Consider the following 18904-nt stretch of genomic DNA (forward strand, 5'->3'; position numbering starts at 1 on the left):
AAAAAAAAAAAAAAAAAAAAAAAAAAAAAAAAAAAAAAAAAAAAAAAAAAAAAAAAAAAACCTCAAATTTTCTGCATAAAAGGAATTTGAGCAATATAAGACAGAAAGATGCTTGATAAAACGAACCAAATGTTTCAAAAACTCCCAAATCCAAATCCAATGCAACTAATAGCAGCTGCTAAACGAGTGTTCTATAATCAGACTCATCATCCTTTTAACTTCACCCAACAGATCTTCCATTCTCATCGATGCCTTGAAGAACGTTGAAATTCGATGGTCCAACCGTGTCGGTGAACCCACGAATGGATAATTCTGGTACATGTGCCTTCTTCCCTTGCAATTCGTTGTCCAGAAATATGACAACAACTGTGATATCGTCGTGAAAGAATCGTCGTATCCCTTTTTCGAGCTTCTTCAGATCATCATATCTCATCTCCCTCTTCCTTGCAGCCTCGGTTAATGCTGTTTTGACAAGTCTTTTTGCGATTCCCTGATTTTGTAGAAAACGAAAAATGCGATTCGATTATTGCTATGAACATATACAGATGAATGTTATGTACTAGAGAACGTAACGTACCGCTCGTGGGTTTTTATACACAATCTCGACAGCTTGTTGATTCGATAGTTGCTCCCAAAGACCATCAGATGCAAATATGAGAAACTTGTCATGAGGTTGTAGAACTCTTGTGCTTAACGATGGTTCGGCAGTAAGAACAGGTCGTCGAAGAGGCTCGGCAAGGTGGAACCGTGGAAAGGATGGATCGAGAGAGAATTCCGACCTTTTCAAATACGCATCACCTATCGATCTGGAAACCTGATACGCCCATCGACGTGAGAGCATGATATTAACTCAATTTTCAAAACATTGGTTCACACAATGATTGAAAACCAAATCAAGAACACAAACACATGAAGGGACACAACAGAAATCCACTCCTATGTTGTCCTGTTTTAGCAACAACTGGTTTGTAAATTTTAAGGTACTCCTAAAACCTTTTTACATGTTCAACAATATACAGAGAAAAGCCAGGACAGACATGTAAGTTCAGACCATATAGAAGCGTTTGTAGCGTTTATATTATGTACGTTTTTGGTAACGTGATACCTGAATTATGCCTTTTATACGCCAGACTCCGTGCTTCATAACGACGATATGTGAGTCATCGGGATGCAAGGACCGGAGTTCTTGTCGAACCTCCTCAATACTTGCATTGTGATCCTTTGTCAACTGTTCTGCAACTATCTTATTAGCTTTACCTAAAGAACCGATGACAGCCCGGGAATCGCCAACGTTACCGATGAACAATGTACCTCTCCAGATAACTCCGACCAGGCAACAAGATCCCATTGCTGCAATTGTCGGTTTGATACCCCAAGACCGACGAACAAGGGTAAGAAACCCTTCCTCCGTAGCAGAAAATGCATTCCGGACGGTGTCTTCGGTTATGGTTCCATGTTCTTGAGCAAGCCCTATGGTCCAAAGCATGAAATACTATTATTAGTACAACAAAAAAATTATACAAGCACTTAGAACAGAGCTAATCCAATGCAAAGATATGGAGAGACAGTTTTGAGTTCTAACAATTGACTAAACAATCCCGCTAGCAAATACTGTCCTCTTTAGGCTTTCCCTTTCGAGCTTCCCCTCAAGGTTTTTAAAACGTTTTAAAACGTGTCTGCTAAGAGAGGTTTCCACACCCTTATAAAGAATGTTTCGTTCTTCTCTCCAACCGATGTGGGATCTCATAGTCTAGAGGTTTCCACACCCTTATAAAGAATGTTTCATTCTCCTCTCCAACTGATGTGGGATCTCATAGTCCATCCCCCTTCAGGACCCATCGTCCTTGTTGGCACGCCGCTTCGTGTCCACCCCCTAGGCTTAACCTCTTCACAGGCACATCGCCCGGTGCTTGACTCTGATACCTTTGTTCACAGGCACATCACCCAAAGCCTGACTCTGATTCCATTTGTAACAGCCAAAGCCCCACCCCTAGCAGATATTGTTCTTTTTTGGCTTCCCTTTTCAGGCTTCTCCTTAAAGTTTTTAAAACGCGTCTTCTACGGAGAGGTTTCCACACCCTTATAAACGATGTTTCGTTTTCCTCCCCAACCGATGTGGGATCTCACAATCTACCCCCCTTCAAGGCCCAACGTCCTTGTTGGCACACAGTCTCATATCCACCCCCTTCAGGGCTCAGCTTCTTCACTGATACATCACCCTGACCTACCTTTGATACCATTTATAATAGCTCAAACCCAAGCCCACCGCTAGCAGATATTGTCCTCTTGGGGTTTTCCCTTTCGGGCTTCCCCTCAAAGTTTTAAAACGCGTCTTCTACGGAGAGGTTTCCACACCCTTATAAACAATGTTTCATTTTCCTTCCCAACCGATATGGGATCTCACAATCTACCCCCTTCAGAACTCAGTGTCCTTGTTGACACATCATCTCGTATCTACCCCCTTCAGGGCTCAGCTTCTTCACTGACACATCACCCTGACCTACCTCTGATACCATTTGTAACATCTCAAACCCAAGCCCACCGCTAGCAGATATTGTCCTCTTTGGACTTCCCCTCAAAGTTTTTAAAACGCATCTAATAGGGAGCGGTTTCCACATCCTTACAAAGAATGTTTCTGTCTCCTACCCAACCGAGGTAGGATCTCACATAAATAGTGGAGCTCAAATCATCAACATATTACACAAAGTCAATCTCCAATGAAACAGGAATCCCAAACAACAATCCATGGAAAAAGAAACTGCATGTCACAGACTACAGATTTCAGAATCAAACACAAGAATCCAAAAAAATTCAGAACAAGTTCAAGAAGATCAAAAGGAAGAAGAAGAACAAGAAGAGGATCAACCCTTGAACACTCACTCATTAAATTCCTGAAAAGATGATCACAGATAAAGCGAGAAGCATCAGCGCCACCATGGCCATCATAAACGCCGACAAAAGTGGCATCACGGCCAGCCTCAACCTGACTATTATCCTCAATTACCTCATTCGCTTGAACCACAGCAAAAGAAAACTCCCCATAAGAATGCTTTTCAAGCTCTCTGCTCCACAACAAAGAGTCCTCTAACGAACAATCTTCATCATCATCCTTGTTCATACGGGCATACCGCCTCACTGGTTTCCAACAAGCCGACGCCATCCTTGCCAGCCACGAAAACATCCCTCATTTCCCTCTGCAACAAAGCCCCAATACCCACTTTCTCACAGAGGGATCGATTAAACAACAACGATTTCAATTGGGTATTTCAGAAAACAGAAATTGAGGGAAACCCCTGCAGAATCGAAGACAAAAGTGCGAAGAAATTGAGAAATGGCGATGACCCAGATTAGTAAATTGCGGTTTGAAGTAGGAGAGTGAAAAGATTTAGAGAAATTTGAAGCAATGCTTGAAGAAAGAACTAAAATGGAAGAAGAACAGTAAAGGAAAATCAATTAAATGGGTTGTTGAGAAACATACCAAGAGATGACTTGCAATTGAACAGTGGCTCTCTGGTTTTTCTAGAGAGAGAGAGAGCAGAAGACTGCCTTGTTTCCAGAGAGAGAAAGTGAAACAGAGAGGCAAATGAAGAAAAGAGAGCATTTTGCACTGAACGGCCTCTGTAACAACAAAAGAAGGGAAGGGGAAAGTTGACGAAGCACGTGTAAGCGAGTAGCGACAAAAAATAAAATAAAATAAAATAAAATAAAAAAATTATATATAATAATTTCTCTCATATTTGGTTTAGAATTTAAATGAAGTTTCTATTATTAACTTACAAATTTTTACTCTCGTTACCCATTTAGAGCGGGTTAAAATGACAAATTTACCCCTCGGGTTGACCTCGGACTATTTTTTGAGTTCGTGAGATTTTTTTCCTCCTATATTTCATCTTAAAATTTGACGTCTACGACACTTAATAAAATCTTAGAAGTTCGATTTTAAAAAGAAAAATTGGGTATTTAATTTGTGGGACTCAATGTTACATTACAGTATATCAGTGTATCATTGACCAAGAGATTAAAGTTCGATTTTTTTTTATCCTTAACGGTAAAAAAAATGAGTTGAAAATGTATATTTAATCTATAAATTTTAAAATATAATTATTTAATTATTTTCATTATTTTATTTATAATAAATAAATCCAAGCTCACGTATGCATGTATTTAAGGAGATGAATATTAATGTCAAAATAATAACAAAAATAAAAACAATAATTTGGTTTAGAATTAAAAACTAAAATGAGTCATTAAACAAAACAGTTTAGTATTAAAAATATGTTTTAAAATTAGTTTTGTGATAAGAAAAAGAAATATAATTAAAAATTTAAATAAATCATTACACGTCGGCCACTGAAAACCCCTTCGCAGCGGACAGTCTAGGAGTTGACTATTTGTAACACTGCTTTAATTTTTTATTTTATTTTTAAAAAAATCATTAAAAAATGCTTATTAGGTATACATAAAATATGTGACATTATATTATATTATCTTTCCTAATATCATATTAACTAAATTAAATCTTTTATAAAAAGAAAAATAAATTAAATTATCAAATTTTCCCTTTTTTAAATGCATGTCCTTTTCTAATTTTTTACGCTATCTCATTGAAATCATCCAAATGTCACAATTTCACGACTTGTTTCTCTAGGTTATTAAATAGTATAATCTCGTTTATGACATCATATACAACTGAATCAACAACGACATGTGGTGATTTATTCCTTTTATTTGTTTTATATAAAATTCGACTTGTTTATCTGAATTGAAAGTTTTCGTGATTGAGACACCGAAAAAAAATTACATCTTATTGGTATAAATAATAACTTTCAATTCTTTTAAGCTCTTTTTAACTATGGTCTCGTCTTATTAAGATCACTCTCATTTAGATGTGGGATCGATTTATTCGTGTACCTCTCCTTTAGTTGAGTGTCACTCCCTAACATACCGTTTATTGAACGGGTCAGTGGGTTTTGGTTACAAAGACGGTGAGAAATGAGAGAGGGACATGTGGAAGGTAAAGAGTGAGAAAGTTCAGAAATATGGGTGGATGTAGTTTTCTTGAATTTAGTAGAAAGAAAAAGGGGAGAAGGAGCATGTGACTTGTGAAGAAGAAGAGGAAGAAGAGATTGCTTTTTGCCTTTATGGGTTTGGGGTCACAAGCCTGTGATTTTAGCTCACCACTTCATCTGCCCTTATCTATTCTCTTTATCTCTCAATCTAATTCAAATTATTGCATGTTTAGGTGAGCCGTGTTAGTTTATGGAAACTACGACCCAGTTATACATCGTAAGGTTATATATGGTAAATGACATGTATAGTAAACATGTATATATGTAGATTGAATTAGAAGTCATTAATATAAATCTTTAGTCAATAGTTCTATCTACTGTTCTTTGTGTACATCTAGCTCTAGTGTGTGAGGTGAAAATAGGGTAAAAAGGCTCGACAAAGCACAAACTCACCTAGTCGGCCTGATGAAGGGTGCCCCCAGTTCGTGAAATTCGAATGCTGTTCGGTTTCGTCCATGCTCCACCCATATCACACCTAAAAACGTCAGGATCCTTTAAATTTAATGTAAGATCCAACAAGACTAATAATTATTTATATCAGGAAGTTTTCAGCGCAAAAATAGGAAGTATGTGAAGTTTTATGGCACATACAAATCTGAGCCCAACAATGCCAGCCAAATTCAGACACTCGTCATTCTAGAATTCCTATACTGTTGGGGAGGGCCTACCAAAGCCAGCTAGTATGTTTGGAGCATGGCCATTCTCACTCACCCATCACCACTTTCTCTTGATTTGCTCTCTCCAAGGTGATTCTCCCCCAAAAAATGTTTACCGTAGAGAAAATGGAGATGATCCTGCAGCACATTACTTTTTGAATCCTCATTTTCTTAGAAGCAGGTAAATTTTTGATTCTCAGCCCCCTGCAGAAGCGACTTAAAAAGGTGAAACTCGATTCTTCACCTCTTTAACGTTTCTTTGTCATAACGATACGTAACAACCCAAGCTCAAGTCCAAGCCCACTAGCAGATATTATCCTTTTTGACGTTGCCTTTCAAGATTTCTCTCGAGATTTTTAAAACGCGTCTGCTTGGGAGAAATGTTTTGTTCTCCTCCCCAACCAATATGGGATCTCACAATCCACCTCACTTCAGGGCCTAGCGTCCTCGTTGACACTCATTCCCTTCTCCAATCGATGTGGAACCCTCCAATCTACCCCCTTTGAAACCCAGCGTCCTTGCTGGCACACCGACTCGTGTCCACCTCCATTCGGAGCTCAGCCTTCTTTCTGGCAAATCGCCCCGTGTCTGGCTCTAATACCATTTGTAACCGCCCAAGCCTACCATACTTTCATGCTTTCTCTCAAGGTTTTTAAAACATGTCTACTGGGGAGAAGTTCCGACACCCTTATAAAGAATGTTTCATTCTCCCCCAACCGATGTGGGATCGCACGTCATCATATGAATTCAGTCCCAAAACTCAAGAGCGTGGCATTCAAGATTTCTCAAGTTAAGCTGCAAAAGGGAGGAGGAGAACGTTATCTTTAGAATGAATCGCAGTTGAGATCAGTAAACCACATTGCTATGGAAGATATGGGGCCATAGATTAAAACCAAAAAAGAAAAAACCATAGCCTTTCTCTACTTCAATGAAGTTGCCAAGAGATTTGATTGCATGAACATTAAAAGTTCAACAAACAAATGGATACCACTTTTTTTAGTACAGCAACTTAGTGCCACAGCTATGTCATTAATGAGATTAATGTACATCAATCTTACCACTGCTTCAGACAACTAATGTATGAGCAAAGAATTGTTTTGAAAACAAAAGATTCTGCCACCACCAAAATAGGATTTAAACCAAAATAATAGCATAGTCTCAGTCTCTCTAATTCTACGTCTAAGAGGCTTGTGTTAGATTTCATGTATTTTCCCCCTCAGCTTTTACAAGTAAACCATTGGGAAAGATCAATAGTAATTCTCTTCACAATCAACATGCTTTTTTTGACAGCTGATAAAATATTGATATAAAATGTTCCAAGTCAATAGCAATGTAACGACCCAGATCCGATCCACCGTTAGCAGATATTGTTCTCTTTGGACTTTCCCTTTCGGGCTTCCCCTCAAGGTTTTAAAACGCGTCTGATAGGGGAAGGTTTCCACACCCTTATAAAGGGTGATTTGTTCTCCCCCAACCAATGTGGGACATCACAAGCAATGACAAGGGAGAGCGGTTAAAAAGAATAAATATTGGGTAAAGTTGATATCTGTACAATCCCAGAGCACCAAAATAAAAACAAATGAACAAATAAAGAGTCATGTAAATGGTGGTTCACATATTTGTTTGAAGTATTACCTCCTATGGATACTCATCCAGAATGGTAGGTTTAAGTTTCAGGTTCCAACAATGACACATTCCTTGCCTTCCTCCAATCCCAGTACAGTACAAACTTCAAGACATTGTTTTCAAGACAAACTTTCACCTAATCCATAAAACACATTCTTCATGAACTTGCTTCTAAGTTCTACTTGGATAATGATTAAAAGCACGATGCTTAAACAGTTGCAACTTGCATGCAAGATGAATAACTGAAAAGCTATTCAAAGTAAGGATTGGTCCAATTACATCCTAAATTGAGTTCAACCACAACAATAAACACTAAACTTTTGAATCAACTGGGTGGAGATTTGAACCTCTGATATTTTGGTCAAGTATATATGTTATAACTAGTGGAGTGATGCTCAAGTTTGCAAGTTCTGAATATTCTAAGATACCAACACTCACCAAAAGGAAAAAGGAAATAAACAGATTAAAGGACTATAAAGCCAAGAATTATGATGTATCCATGCGTCACAGAACAAAATCAACTTCCACCCAAACTTCTCATGGTATCAAACAGCTAATGAAATGAAAAGGGAAAACAAATACCAGGTAAATGAGGTTTCCAGTTAGAGACAAGTGAACTGAGTATCGTTTTCATCAAGTGGAGTCGAGCAAAGTAAATGTGACTGTATTGCTGGCCCTTGGACATCTCCTTCTGATCTTGTACGGTTCATCCTACATCAAACAACACCATTTAACCCCACAAAACACAAATATCGGGGAGATTTCTCCCAATTCCGCCATTTTTCCAGCCTTTCCGATCAACGTTTACTCAAAACGTGAAGCAAATGAAATGAGCAAATAGCGAAGGAAAATTCTTCGCAGTTCCAAAGTAGCCAAGCTGGGCGAAGAAAAATGGCGGGAAATCCAAAATCCTTTTGAGGAAATGAACAGCGATCTAAGAAATAGAAGAGGCAAAGAGGTACCGATAGATCATAGGGACATTGCTTGCGCTGGAGAATCTTCTGTGAGTCGATTTCCATGGCGAGGAAGAGAACGAACAGAGCACAAGAATTTTACTCTTCGAATCTCAATTGGTGAGGAGGTTATTGTTCTGCTGCTTATAAATTGGCGCAATTTTCAGCCATTTTAATTGTCTAATAAAATTAATTAGAAAATTAATATTACAAAAATTAATTAGAAAATTCTTTGTTTTAATTCCTTTTTCCTTCTCTGAGAAAAGAAACAAATAAACTATTTTAATATATATATATAATCTGCAGAGAGACGCGCGTTCGGCAATTCATTGGCCCAGGCGACACTCTCCGTTGGAGAAATAAGGCCGCAGATTTCTCTCCCATCGCCTCTACACTCTTCTCTTCCTTCAGTCTCTTCGATTCGTCCCGTCCTTCACCGTCGGTTTCTCCCAACTGCGCAGCTTCCTTGGTTTCTGACTCCGGACTGCATTCCACTGGACGCAGACGGATTTGTATAGCTATGGTTCAGCAGGCAGCCCAAGGAGCTCCGGCGATTTATGCTAAGGAGATGGAGAGACTCTCTGCTAAGGAATCGCTGCTGTTGGCTGTGAGTATCGGTGTTTGAGTTTCTTAATGTTTTAAAGTATTGTTGATTTGTTTCGCTTCAACGATCGCGATGATAGTAGAGCATAGTATAGACCGAGAATTATGTATGTATATCGATGATTTTTGTGTTTTGATGTTCATGTTCCTTTACTCCGTGAATTATACGTTTCGTAGTGAAAATTGAAAACATGCTTGATTTAATCGTGTTTTGTTGTCGACAAGCTACTTCGTGTCAATTTGAATCTAAAGTAGTATGTAGTTTGACCTTTTCCGCTTAATATTTGTAAGAACTTGCAACATTTTTCCTGGAACTGAGAAAGTTAGTTGAAAATCTGAATTAAGAATGGCTCCGATATCAATTTGAGATGGTTGGCCGCGAAGAGATTTAATCTCAAGTTAAAAGAGAAAAAGAGAAATCAAATAACTCACTCATAACCAAGGTTTTGCAACAATAGAAAATAGAGAGACAGAAAATTTAATTGGTATGCATTCCGGTGAGGATATCCCACACACAATAAGAACAAAAGCAATTTTGTTTATTTCCCGAAGAGAAATTAGCAGAGGGAAGAGCAAGAAGATGATCCCCCCTTACATCCTTCTTATAAATAATGAAGATATCGTAAACTGACGCAAAATTGTTTCAACAAAAAATAGTTAGTAGTCTGTTTAAACGGAGGGGAAAAGAACGAGGGAAACTATCACATTTCTAAACGAGATAGTTGGAAGAAACGCATCCTCTCTGCAGAAAAATACAAAAATGATGTTGAAAAATACAAATATAATTTATAGATGTTAAATAATTATCCAATGAAATTCTAAACATTTTGTTTTTATTTTTTCAATTCAAAAGCAAAAGTGTAGGATGAGATGTGATGATAGTAAATAGTAAATGTGAAGCACATGGGTATGGGATCCACATATGGTTGAATATTCATTTCATTCTGCAAATTATTTATTCCCAACTAACATTTAAATTTAGACTATTCTTAGCTGCCGACAAAAGTCTGGCAGTCAACACAATATATTTAAATATTTATTTATTTATAATGTGTGGATAATTTGTTTGTGGTTGATGTTGAGGATTATTGGGATTGGGAGTGTCCCACATTGGTTAATTTAGTGGAAGATCATGGGTTTATAAGTGAGGAATACTATCTTCATTGGTATGAGGCCTTTTGGGGAAGCCCAAAGCAAAGCCATGAGAGCTTATGCTCAAAGTGGACAATATCATACCATTGTGGAGAGTCGTGATTCCTAACATGGTATCAGAGCCATGCCCTAAAACTAACCATGCCAATAGAATCCTCAAATATCGAACAAAGAATGGCGAGCCTCGAAGGTGTAGTCAAAAGTGACTAAAGTGTCGAACAAATGGTGTACTTTGTTCGAGGGCTCCAGAGAAGGAGTCGAGCCTCAATTAAGGGGAGGCTATTCGAGAGCTCCATAAGCCTCAGGGGAGGCTTATAGTGTGCTTTGTTCGAGGGGAGGATTGTTGAGGATTATTGGGATTGGGAGTGTCCCACATTGGTTAATTTAGTGGAAGATCATGGGTTTATAAGTGAGGAATACTATCTTCATTGGTATGAGGCCTTTTGGGGAAGCCCAAAGCAAAGCCATGAGAGCTTATGCTCAAAGTGGACAATATCATACCATTGTGGAGAGTCGTGATTCCTAACATGGTATCAGAGCCATGCCCTAAAACTAACCATGCCAATAGAATCCTCAAATATCGAACAAAGAATGGCGAGCCTCGAAGGTGTAGTCAAAAGTGACTAAAGTGTCGAACAAATGGTGTACTTTGTTCGAGGGCTCCAGAGAAGGAGTCGAGCCTCAATTAAGGGGAGGCTATTCGAGAGCTCCATAAGCCTCAGGGGAGGCTTATAGTGTGCTTTGTTCGAGGGGAGGATTGTTGAGGATTATTGGGATTGGGAGTGTCCCACATTGGTTAATTTAGTGGAAGATCATGGGTTTATAAGTGAGGAATACTATCTTCATTGGTATGAGGCCTTTTGGGGAAGCCCAAAGCAAAGCCATGAGAGCTTATGCTCAAAGTGGACAATATCATACCATTGTGGAGAGTCGTGATTCCTAACAGTTGAAATATTAAAAGAAAAGAAAAAAGAAAAAAAGGATTACGCTTCAGTCCACTATAAGAAAAGAAGAAGAAGAAGAAATCTCACTCAATCTTGTTGGAATCATTGCAATGGCGGAATCAATTCTATTCAATGTTGCAGCCTCCCTTGTTACCAAATTGGGCTCTCCTGCTATCACTGAGTTTCAATTGTTTTGGAGTTTTCATGATGATCTTGACAAACTCAAGCAAACTATTTTAGCTATGGAAGCTGTGCTTCATGATGCAGAGAAGCAACAGTCCAATAGTCATGCAGTGAAGAATTGGATTTCAAGGGTCAAAGAGGCTTTCTACGATGTCGATGACTTGATTGACGAGTATACTTATGAAACCTTGAGGCTGCAAGTTATGGCCGATGGCAAAAGATGGACCAAAGAGGTACGTAAAGTTTTCTCTTTACCTCGTCAGATTGAATTCCGATTTCAAATGAGTCACAAAATTAAAGACATTAGAGAGAAACTGAAAGCTATTGACGATGATAAAAATCAATTTCATTTATCTGAGTGTATGATAAATACTCGAGATGATGAGTTGAGGAAGCGTCGAGAAACTTCGTCTTTTATATGTGATGATGATGTAGTGGGTAGAGATGGCGACAAGAAAGCAATTATAGACTATCTCCTAAATACATATCCTAATGTCAAGGAGAATGTTGCAGTGATTGCTATTGTTGGAATGGGAGGATTAGGAAAGACTGCACTTGCTCAATCTGTCTACAATAATGAAGGCATAAGGAAACATTTTGAGTTGACACTATGGGTATGTATTTCTGACGATTTTGATGTAAAAGTTATTGTTGAAAAGATTCTAGAGTCTGCAACAAAACATAAATCGGAGATCCTTCAAATGGATTTGTTGCAAAGTGAACTACGAAAGAATATTGATGGGAAAAAGTACTTGCTCATCATGGATGATGTGTGGAATGAAGATTATGAGAAATGGGTTACTCTCAAAAGATTATTGATGGGTGGTGCATCAGGCAGTAGAATTTTGATCACAACACGACATCGGCGAGTTGCAGAGACTTTTGACACAACTTCATATTATGCTTTAGGAGAGTTAGATGACAAAAATGCTTGGCTATTGTTTAAAAAAATGGCTTTTGGAGGAGAGGAACCGAAAAAAGAACTAGTCGACATTGGGAAGGAGATTGTGGTGAAGTTAAAAGGCCTTCCTCTTGCAATAAGAACAATAGGACGTCTTTTATACGCCAAAAAACCAGAACATCATCTTTGGTCAACTTTTAAGGAAAATGAGCTTTCTCGAGTTTTGGAGCAAAGAGAAGAGACACAATTCATGCTATCAATACTGGAGCTCAGTTATAACCATCTACCCTCCAATTTGAAGCAATGTTTTTTGTATTGTGCTTTGTTTCCCAAAGATTATGATATTCAAAAGGATGAAGTGATACGGCAATGGATGGCGCACGGTTTTGTTCAATCAACTGGCACAATCAAGCCAAATGATATTGGTGAAGATTATTTCATGGAATTATTATCAAGGTCATTCTTTCAAGACGTCACAAGAAATGAAATGGGTATCATAATATATTGTAAAATGCATGATTTGATACATGATCTTGCTTGTTCAATAGTAGAAGATGAATACGTTTCCATGGATGTGAAAGATAAGCTTGTCACTGAAAGAACAAGACACATCTTAATTTTGAAAGAATTTGGTATAAAATTGGAATCCTTGAAATTATTGTTTAAAGCAAAAAATTTGAAGACATTAATTATTGATGCGGTAAATGAGGATTGCCAAAAAGTTGTGAACCTAATCTCTACTCAGTTTTTGTGCTTGAGGACATTGAAGGTGGAGTTCTGCTATACTAATACTTCAAAAGTATTGCCAAGTTCTATTGGTAAGTTGAAACATTTAAGATATCTGAGGATATGTCAAAGGAAACTTGAGTTCCTTCCGAATTCTATAACTAAGTTGTATAATTTGGAAATACTTATCCTTGATTGGTGTGAGTGTTTACAAGAGTTACCGAGAGATGCAAAAAATTGGATGAAGCTGAGGTATCTAAGCCTTGATAGAAATGTGAATATAAAATTCCTTCCGGATTCTATTGCTGCTTTGCACAATTTGGAAACACTTATCCTTGATGGGTGTCAGTGTTTACAAGAGTTGCCGAGAGATGCAAAAAATTGGAAGAAGCTGAGGTATCTAAGCCTTGTTGGAAATAAGAATATAAAATTCCTTCCAGATTCTATTGGTGCATTGCACAATTTGGAAACACTTATCCTTGATGGGTGTCAGTGTTTACAAGAGTTGCCGAGAGAAGCAAAAAATTGGATGAAGCTGAGATATCTAAGCCTTGTTAGAAATGAGAACATAAAATTCCTTCCGGATTTTATTGCTGCATTGCACAATTTGGAAACACTTATCCTTCAAGATTGTTCTGAATTAAGAGAATTGCCGAAAGATATTAAAAAATGTGTCAACCTTAAGCATCTTAATTTAAGTGGTTGCACTAATTTGACTCATATGCCTAAAGGACTAGGTGAGCTTACAAGTCTTCAAACAATGAATTTGTTTGTACTAAAGAAAGATATTGGTTGTGATTTAAGCGAGTTGAATAGACTTGACAAGTTGGAGGGCTCATTAACTATTGAAGGATTGGAAGTTTGTACGTTTGATGTTTTGGAAAAGAGCTTGCCACTAAAGTTGGGTGTTCAAGAATTAGAGTTAGTTTGGAACTATTCCGAAGATCAGGATATGAACATTGTCTTGGACAATGAGTGCAAAGGGGGTTTTAAATGGTTACAACCGCATTCAAATCTTCGAACGATAGATATATGTGGATATCCAGAAGTCAGACTATGTGATTGGCTATCCTCTAATACCTTTGTTCACTTGGTCAGCATAAGGCTTTCATATTGCTTCAAATTGCAAGCTCTTCCACAATTTGATCAATTTCCTTTTCTCAAGTATTTGACTCTTCAATCATTACCCAACATTGAGTACATTGACAACAATGAATATCCTTCTTCATCGATGTTTTTTCCATCTCTCGAGGAATTAAGCATAGTAGAAATGCTTAATTTAAAAGGATGGTGGAAGGGTGAAACTTCATTGGAATCTTCTCCAAACAATGCATCATTTCCTATAGCAATGTCTCGTCTTTGTAAACTTGAGATAGATGCTTGTCCTCATTTAGCTTCATTTCCTTGGCATGCACTTTTGAAGTCACTCAGTTTGCATGCAATTAGTTCACAACTACTTAATGTTGTATTTGAAAGGACTGCCAATCATTGTGTTGAAGAGTGTTTTTCTACTTTTGTTTCCTTTGATAAGATTGATGACCTTGAGTTTTTGCCAGAAGGGTTCTTCTATCATTTCACAAATCTTGAGGATCTTGAAATAAAAGATTGCAAAAACTTACAAATGTCTTCTGCTCTTGTTCAACATCCTATTAATTCTCTTGTTCAACATCCTATTAATGATGTATTGTGGAAAGAGTTTCGAAGTCTTCGCCTTTTATATCTTGAAGCAATTCCGAAGTTGGAGTATTTGCCTAATGGGATGCAACATGTGACAACTCTTGAACGCATTAGCATAATCTCATGTCCAAATTTAATAACTCTACCAGAATGGATAGGCGACTTCACATCACTCTTAGACTTAATGATTATGGAGTGTCCAAAACTCACTTCATTGCCGGAAAGGATTCACCACCTCCCCTCTTTGCAAGATTTGCATATTAGGGATTGCCCCAAATTGAAGGAGAGGTACGAGAGAGAAAAAGGAGAAGATTGGCCAAAAATTTCTCATATTCCCTATGTAAGCATTAGATAACTTTGAAGAGAAGAAAAACTTATTCAGTCTTCAATGTCAAGCATTATAAGGTATGCAAAGTCATTATTTTTATATTTCCTTATAGAATTAATCATGCATGGATTTTCATTATTATTATTATTATTACAGCATATTCTGATGCAACACACCAAGGGGAGGATTATTATTACCTCCAAAATTGTTCATCTCTCAAAATTCACTCTTATGAATCTTCACGAGAACCATCAACTGATGTGTTAGCTTCAAATCTTTCAGGAGAAACATGTTCTTGGGCATTAGCTTCAAATCTTTCAGGAACATCTTCAAATCTTTCAGGAGAAACATGTTATTGGGCATTGATTGTTCCATTTCGAAGTTAATTTTCTCTTAATTCTTCAGACTTGTTTAATCATTTGTAGTTTTAATTCTTCAGACTTGTTTCTCCCTCTCCCCATCTCATCATTGAAAAATTAAAAACAAAAAAATTATTTGTTTGAATTTACATCCAGATAGAAGAGCTTTAAATGTTAGCCAAATAGTGTAAGCAGATTATCAACTATGAGTTTCCTTGATTTGCTATTTGTTTTTGGTTTTTATACGTGTGTTGTTCATTATATTATATCATAGAGGCTAATCTTCCCATAACTTATGCATAATCTTACAAGACAGTTAACCGCAAATTGCATATGCCTAATATCTAGAACCCAACTCACATTACAAAGCAAATCAAACAAGAAAACTTGACCGACCTAACGCAAGGGTTGGCTTTTTAAAAGTTACTGCACACAAGGAGCTCTTTCTGGATTAGCAGAAGCAGGATAGAGAAAAGGGCAGAAAAGTCTTCCGGAAACAGATTACAACTTGTTCCTATACCAGAAAACGCCTCTATTCTTCTCATCTTCATCAGGCTCCACGTAAATGCACTCTTTCGCCTCTCTCCACATTGCTTTAACAACTGGAGTTCCATCGAAGTGATAGTACTGACCCAAAATTGGCTTAATTGCCTTGGTTGCTTCCATCGCGTGGTAATGTGGCATTGTGGAGACCAAATGATGGGCCACATGAGTGTCAGTGATGTTGTGGAACACCTTGTTCAAGATGCCGTAGTCTCTGTCTACTGTCGCTAAAGCGCCTCTCAGCCAGTCCCATTCTGAGGAATCGTAATGCGGCAATGCCGGGTGAGTGTGTTGGAGGAATGTGATTAGGACAAGGAACCCGTTTACAATCAGCAATGGCACTCCGTAAACACAGACCACCCAGGTGAGGCCCTTGGCCAGGACAAGGCGGTAGAGTCCGTAGGTGATGGCCAGCAGCCCAGCATCAGAGATGAATATCTGCAACCGCTCACGGTCGGAGTAGATGGGGCTGTATGGGTCGTAATGGCAGGCCAAACGGTCGTAGGGTCGGCCGGAGACATTGAAGGCCAAGTAGAGAGGCCAGCCTAGGACGAGTTGGATAGTGAGTGTGAAGACACGGCCGAGTGGGTTGTTGAGGTATGTGGAGTACCATTTGATAGCGGATTTCTGTTTAGGGACAAAGACTTCATCTCGCTCAAGAGAACCGGTGTTGGAATGGTGTCTGCGGTGGCTGTATTTCCAAGAGAAGTAAGGGACCAGGAGGGCAGAGTGTAGGATAAGGCCAACAGTGTCATCGAGCCACTGGTAATCACTGAAAGCGTGGTGGCCATACTCGTGGGCAATGACCCATACGCCGGTTAGGATGCAGCCTTGGGCAACCCAGTATAAAGCCCAGGCTGGATAAAACAAGAGGCTAGAGAGGTTTTGGAAGTAAGTGGTTGCAATTAATAGAAGATCGAAGCTAAGGTAAGATCATAAACGACATAAGAGAATGAGCGGAGAACCGAACGCTGAAAGCAATGTGGGGGAATGGCTTTTTTGAGCTCACCAAGGGTGAATGGTGGTTTTGTGGCCGGAACTCGCTTCAAGTTGTCAGAATCTGATTTCTTGAGGAATGAAGGAGAGGACATTCGACCTCCAGCACCCATTTTTTCTAAAAGATATTGTCCTGGAACAAGCGTAAAAAGGAAAAAAAGGAGATTGAAAGTTAACAATCAACCGTAGGACTGTTCGATCACAATAGCCCCACAATCACTTTCATGAAATGGTAATGGTAATGGTAAATCATTAATGAGACAAGAAATAGTTCGTGCATACAAATTTAACAAATCATTCAGAAAAAAACAATTTCGAATTCTAACGAATCTTGTAGACTCAGGATGTAAAAATTTCATTGGACAATTAAATTTAAGTATGCTAGACAAATTGCACTTTCACATGCCAAGGATTATAGACAGCAAGATGCCTTCATTTGATAAAAGTCAAAACACCAGGCCCACATGTACTACTTAAAATTTTTGTAAATGCATGAATTCAATGCGAACCTAATAATTCAACGTACAGCCATCAGAAAATTAGAGGGGGAAACGTAAGAAAAGAACCAAAGGAGAAAGGGTGGCAATACAAAGAAAACCAACTTGCCAAGACACTTCGCCCCAAACTCGAGGCGGAAAAGGAAGTCCTTTATCCTCAAGTTCATCGACAAGACAGATTGGCAAGTTTCTAAAACACGCCCAGAGCGATTAGGTCTGCTGTCAACTTCACATTTACGTCGTATGAATGGCTGTGTATTGATTATTTTACAAATTTTTTAAAGAACATCTGCTTATCATGAAACTAATTTAAATTGATGTTCATGTTTAGAGACTAATTCCAACTCTCTGATGCCGTAAGCCGTGGGGTTATTCTATTTCTATTCAGCCTACAGTATGAATAGAAATATCCAGGTACTCGGCTACAATGAGAAATCCAATACTCTGTTTATACGTACCGTACCTGAAAGAAACCCAATACGACCTTCTTTCAGGTATGGTCTCAAGGAAGGATCTCTAATTGGGAAAAGGACATTCACAATTTCTTCTCTTGAAGAGAGAAGAAAAAATCTTCCCGAAAGTTGAAAACGAGATATCACGGATCAATAATCTGATGCGCAAATCTGTACAAAGAAGAAACAGGAAGTTTCCAGTTTGCTCATAAATCGACAAATCTTCAGCATCACAAGCTTCCAATGTAATAGCATATCCATTACAGGAAAGAGCCAAATCCAGATATCCAGATCGAAACCACGCGATTTCAGATCTTCCAAAGGAAAAGTAAGCTAAAACCAACAGACTAACTCTCAACCGTCCTAAATCTCAGCGTCCATTTCATCACTATGCACAATCTCCGCGAGAACCTAAAATCTAAACTACTTAAGCACTGTAGACACTATAACCTTCGTTCAGCACAAAATCAAAACCAAAATCACACAACACCTTGATGGCCATAATCTAAATGTCAACACAGATCTACACATTACCACACAACTTAACAAAGTCCACATTGGCCGATATCAAAACAAGAGAAAGAGAATCAAGAATCCAAAAGGCAAAAGGCAAATAAAAGCAGTAATGAAACAAGCAGAATGCTGAAGGAAACGATGCCTGAAAGAGAAGAAAAGGACCAAAGTTGGAGAGAGCTCCGCACCCTCCGCTTTCTCAGTCTCTCTCTTTCTGTCGATAAAGAGGTTTCGCCGCCTTCTGATCGCCGGCAACGAAGCCTTATTGTTCCTTTCTACTCCAATTAAAAAATATATATTTATAAGATTTTTGCATAAACAAAATTATTTAAGATAATGTTTTTTCTTGCTTTAATATTTTTAAAACCCTAAATAAATCTAAAATAAATAAATTTAAAACAACAATGGCACGTGTGGGTGTGGCCTGTGGGGTCGGTCTCTCTCATTGGTTGCTTCTCTTGCGTCGGCGGCTTTCTCTCTGCCACTGTTTGTAAAAAGAATGGCCTGCGATCTTCACCGTCCGATCGGGAGGGGCGTTTGTTTGCGACATTTTAGACGGTGAAGATCGTGCCTGGACGGCTCGGAAATATCTCACGGGGTCGGCAATTTTATGTTTATACCAATCTTTTATTAAATAATTATATTGGGATTTTTTAGATTTTTTTTTTTTTTTTTTTTTTTTTTTTTTTTTTTTTTTTTTTTTTTTTTTTTTTTTTTTTTTTTTTT

At 38.2% G+C, this 18904-nt stretch overlaps 2 protein-coding genes, 2 long non-coding RNA genes and 1 pseudogene across 4 annotated transcripts; 2 read left to right on the plus strand and 3 right to left on the minus strand.

Moving 5' to 3' along the window:
* Positions 1-48: 48 nt before the first annotated feature.
* Positions 49-3607, minus strand: LOC111445970 (probable protein phosphatase 2C 68). Its single transcript, XM_023084554.1, has 5 exons — positions 3479-3607; positions 2881-3293; positions 1106-1470; positions 578-814; positions 49-490 (listed from the first exon to the last, which is right to left on the minus strand). The coding sequence occupies exons 2-5, from the start codon at positions 3179-3181 to the stop codon at positions 221-223; spliced, it is 1173 nt and encodes a 390-aa protein (XP_022940322.1). The 5' UTR covers positions 3182-3293; positions 3479-3607; the 3' UTR covers positions 49-220.
* Positions 2679-14879, plus strand: LOC111445964 (putative disease resistance protein RGA4). Its single transcript, XM_023084540.1, has 2 exons — positions 2679-2857; positions 11067-14879. Exons 1-2 carry the CDS (start codon positions 2746-2748, stop codon positions 14843-14845), a joined length of 3891 nt encoding a protein of 1296 aa, XP_022940308.1. The 5' UTR covers positions 2679-2745; the 3' UTR covers positions 14846-14879.
* On the minus strand, positions 5335-8429 carry LOC111445992. Its single transcript, XR_002710980.1, has 5 exons — positions 8314-8429; positions 7934-8062; positions 7361-7487; positions 6235-6520; positions 5335-6163 (listed from the first exon to the last, which is right to left on the minus strand). It is a non-coding gene; the product is annotated as an uncharacterized LOC111445992 (long non-coding RNA).
* On the plus strand, positions 8086-8911 carry LOC111445996. Its single transcript, XR_002710981.1, has 2 exons — positions 8086-8424; positions 8611-8911. It is a non-coding gene; the product is annotated as an uncharacterized LOC111445996 (long non-coding RNA).
* A 632-nt stretch (positions 14880-15511) lies between the features above and the next one.
* LOC111445978 lies at positions 15512-18299 on the minus strand (annotated as a pseudogene).
* Positions 18300-18904: the final 605 nt, after the last annotated feature.

Source organism: Cucurbita moschata, unplaced genomic scaffold (assembly GCF_002738365.1).
Source record: "Cucurbita moschata cultivar Rifu unplaced genomic scaffold, Cmos_1.0 Cmo_Scf00001, whole genome shotgun sequence".
NCBI classification, from domain to species: Eukaryota; Viridiplantae; Streptophyta; class Magnoliopsida; order Cucurbitales; family Cucurbitaceae; genus Cucurbita; species Cucurbita moschata.

What these genes read in the sequence shown, in the direction of transcription:
- LOC111445964 (XM_023084540.1), top strand. Translation starts at nt 2,746, where the DNA reads ATGGAAAAAGAAACTGCATGTCACAGACTACAGATTTCAGAATCAAAC. An exon ending in GGAAGAAGAAGAACAAGAAG is followed by an intron (nt 2,858 to 11,066) that starts AGGATCAACCCT and finishes CCACTATAAGAA; the next exon opens with AAGAAGAAGAAGAAGAAATC.
- LOC111445970 (XM_023084554.1), bottom strand. Translation starts at nt 3,181, where the DNA reads ATGTTTTCGTGGCTGGCAAGGATGGCGTCGGCTTGTTGGAAACCAGTG. An exon ending in TCTTTTCAGGAATTTAATGA is followed by an intron (nt 1,471 to 2,880) that starts GTGAGTGTTCAA and finishes TTTGGACCATAG; the next exon opens with GGCTTGCTCAAGAACATGGA. An exon ending in TGTATAAAAACCCACGAGCG is followed by an intron (nt 491 to 577) that starts GTACGTTACGTT and finishes CTACAAAATCAG; the next exon opens with GGAATCGCAAAAAGACTTGT.